The sequence below is a fragment of the Marmota marmota genome, unplaced genomic scaffold, assembly GCF_001458135.2.
Source record: "Marmota marmota marmota unplaced genomic scaffold, marMar, whole genome shotgun sequence".
In the NCBI taxonomy this organism is placed as follows: Eukaryota; Metazoa; Chordata; class Mammalia; order Rodentia; family Sciuridae; genus Marmota; species Marmota marmota.
In genome coordinates, this window is record NW_026009308.1 from 1 (window position 1) to 3,376 (window position 3,376).

The 3,376-nt window shown below is 57.5% G+C and overlaps 1 protein-coding gene across 1 annotated transcript; it reads right to left on the reverse strand.

Annotated features, from left to right (window-relative positions):
- Nucleotides 1-209: 209 nt before the first annotated feature.
- Nucleotides 210-3,262, reverse strand: LOC107134779 (alpha-1-antitrypsin-like protein GS55-LT; the record flags this gene model as incomplete). Its single annotated transcript, XM_015476811.2, has 3 exons — nucleotides 210-486; nucleotides 1,308-1,455; nucleotides 2,689-3,262. Coding segments are annotated over 3 exons (914 nt in total), but the record flags the coding sequence as incomplete, so codon positions are not given.
- Between the last annotated feature and the right edge of the window lie 114 nt (nucleotides 3,263-3,376).

Genomic DNA, 3,376 nt, shown 5'->3' on the forward strand with positions numbered 1-3,376 from the left:
GGGGACATGGCAACTCCAAACAGGAGTACAGTTCTCAGGATGGACATGCCCAGGCCCACAGGACTTGGCCTCAGCCAGTCACCCTTGACCAGCGCCTGCCTGCACAGCACAGGAACTTCACACACATGACGCAGTGTCACCAAGACCTGCTGTGACCAGGAGTCCTCACAGAACTTCAGGACACACAGGGAGACACAGAGACCACAACGTCAGGGTCGGCCAGGCCAATCATTGTTTAATGTCATCTGGGAGGGGCCCAGCAGGGCAGGGACCAGGGTCTGGCACCCGAGGTGGCTACTGTTGTGTGGGGTTCACCACCTTCCCCACAAAGAGGGGGCTCCTGGTGGAGTGCTCATAGATGATCACGAGGAAAGGACTGTTGAATTTCACCTGAGGGGCAAGAGTCAGGGCCATGGGTCCCTTAACGGTGTCCCCTTCATCCTCTGTGCCTCTCTCATCGATGGTCAGCACAGCCTTATGCAGGGCCTGGAGGGGAGAGAAGCAGAGGGCTCTGAGGTCCTGCTGCCCCACCCCAGGCTGCAGCGAGGCCCCACGTGGGAGCCTCCTACCAACAGGACCTCACCAGGGCCTTCCTGCTGGACCAGCCTTTCCTCTCCTAGGCCTCCCTGTGGGTCACTCAGGTCCCCACAACCCCATCTCAGCCTCTGCCTGACTCAGCCTACTCCCCTCCCCCTCCTTTCCTGACCTCCATCTCTCCTGTCCTTGGATGTGACCTCAGGGCACAAGAGGAAGATCATCATCCTCCATGTCACCTCCACATGCATCCCCTTCCCCCTGTAGGGCTAGGAGCTCCTCAGCACAGGGACACTGGTGGTGACCTTTCCAGTGCCCAGACCCCTATAGGAAGCCACCCACATGGACCTGCAGTTGCCCTTGGTCCCCTCCTGTTTTCCCCAGGAAGTGGCCCACTGGACTCAGGAATGATTCAGATTTGCTGGTTCACAAATAACTCTAAATGTCACAGATGGAAGATTCCAGAACATTCTATGAAGATACTGAGCCTAAGCCTCTCAGTGTTAATGTGGTTAAAGAGAAGCCCAAGGATTCCATGGCCTGGGGAAAGGAAAATGTAAGGGTCAGTGGGCCACTCGGGGAGGTCCTTGGATGGAACACAGGAGGCCACCTCCCTGGCTCTGTCCTCCTCCCCCATCAGAGCTGGTGAAGCTCTTCATCCTCAGGGGGACCCACCTGGCCCTTGCTGTGTCCCTTGACCCTCCATCAGCATCAGGCCTGAGCAGGCCCCCACCACTCTGTCCTGCAGACCCCTGGACCATGGCCATTCTCACCTGGGAGACCCTTAGGGGAGCGTCCTCCGTGATCCCAGACAGGTCAGCCTCATGGCTGAAGACCTTGGTGATGCCCAGACTTGTCAGGACAGACTTCAGATCGATGGTTCCAGAGATGCTCAGTTTGGGGAAGTGTACTGTGGCTTTGCTGATATGAAGATAGGAAAAGAGGGGTTCACAGAGTCTCTGGGGTTCTGCTGGACTCATGGTGCTCTGAAAGTGTTTTCTCTCCTGATTGGTTATCTTGCATCCTGCCCTGTCCCCACCCACAGCCATCGAAGTCCTTTGACTTTTACCTTTAAAGTAAGAAGTCCTTTTACCTTTAGCTTCCTGGACACTTGGCATGGAGAATGTTCCCGTCAGTGGGAACATCTTGTCCTGTGACCCCTGCACACCCCCTCCCCCAAGGAGTCTTCCAGGTAGTTTCAGAGTGTCCTCCCGGAAGCAGGGGTCATCCTGTAGCCCGTGGTCACACCAGCCTGCCCAGCCAGAGCCTCCCCAGGGCCTGTGGCCCAGGGCATCATGGGTCAGTGCAGCAGGACCGAGGGACACAGGCTCAGTGAGGGAGAGGCTTGTCACCTCTAAAACCCAAGGATGCAGGCTCATCTGGTGTCCCCAGGGACCTGTGCGAATCCCAGGGGCCTGTGCTGAGGCTGCACACTGGCACCGAGCTCAGGGACCAGTCCCAGGATGCACTGCACTCTGTTTCCAGCCTGAGTGCGGGGACCTCAGGAGGCTGGGTGGGCCAGCAATGGTGACCATCCAAGTGCAGTTTAACCTGGACGTGTGTGTCACATCTGTCTGCAGTGTGCCGCCTCCACCAGTGGCCAAGCCTGGGCTCAGGACAGTGCACCTGCTCTGTGTCACATACCCAGCTGTGTGGCTCCTGGGACAAGTGGACCAGCCTGAGATGCGACAGAGAAACAGAGCCTGTGGGAACGTGCCCTGAGCTCCCAGTGCTGCCTGTTCCTGTTCTTGGCCTTTCCATGCAGGCGCTTCCCCTGTGCACCTCGGTCGGTCCTACAGCAAGTCCTCCCTCTGGCTGCCCTAACCTGCAGGCCCAGGCCTTTGTCCTTGATTCCGCCACAACATGTGCTAGTGTCAGTGCCCTGGTGAGGCCCTGGATATTGGGAGGGGACCATGTACATTCTTGGAGGGAAGTCCCCCTCCAGCTGGATCTGTGTCCTGCTCTTTGACCACTGTCCCTTCTCAGCTGCTACCTGAGCTGAGCCCTGGCATTTCCTGTAGCACAGGGTCATTCACTGTAGCTGTGGCCCCAGGGATGGTCCCCCCTGCTGCCCGTGCTGTCTTCGGATGCATTGGTCCTGAGGGACCTTGAGTCTGTGCCTGTGCCGTCCAGCGGGTCTCTGCCTGGACTCACCTGGTATAATCTTTTTTCAGGAACTTGTCGAGGAATTCCTTCGTGATGGTGTCCTCCACATACTCCATTCTCCCCACCTTGGGCATGATGAAGATGGCGGTGACATCACCCAAGTAGTTCATCTTTAGCATCATGCTGGACAGCGTGGGGCAGTAGTGCAGGTCAAATATGCCCAGGTGGTTCATCATGGGCACCCTCACGGTGGTGGCCTCGTCCACATGGAAGTCTTGCTCCATGGTGCGATCTACCTTGAAGGGTTTCTCCCATGTGCCTGGACAGAGGGAAGGTGGATGGCAGCAGGTAGGAGGGAGGCTTGGATGTGAGAGGAGAGCAGAGGCGCCCTCAGCCTGCCTGGGCGGAAGCTCCTCACCCACCTCTGCTCCATCCTGGGTGATGGGGTGAGTGTCGTTCAAGACTAGAGGATCAGCCGGGATTTCTAGATCCTGACAGCTTTGTCCATGACAAGTTAGGACAGTCACATCCCAAAGAGGTGAGATGGCTAGTCCTATGTCAAGGCCATTGAGTGGGGGAGGCAGGATGTGGACCCAGGTCCTGCACACCCCCAGCTGCCACACTCCACATCAAGAGTTGTTCCAAGGACTTTCCATGAAAGGCCACTCCCTCCCACCACCTGCCACAATGTGCATCAGTGGCTCTCTAGTCAGGAAACATTACACGTGCCCCTCCC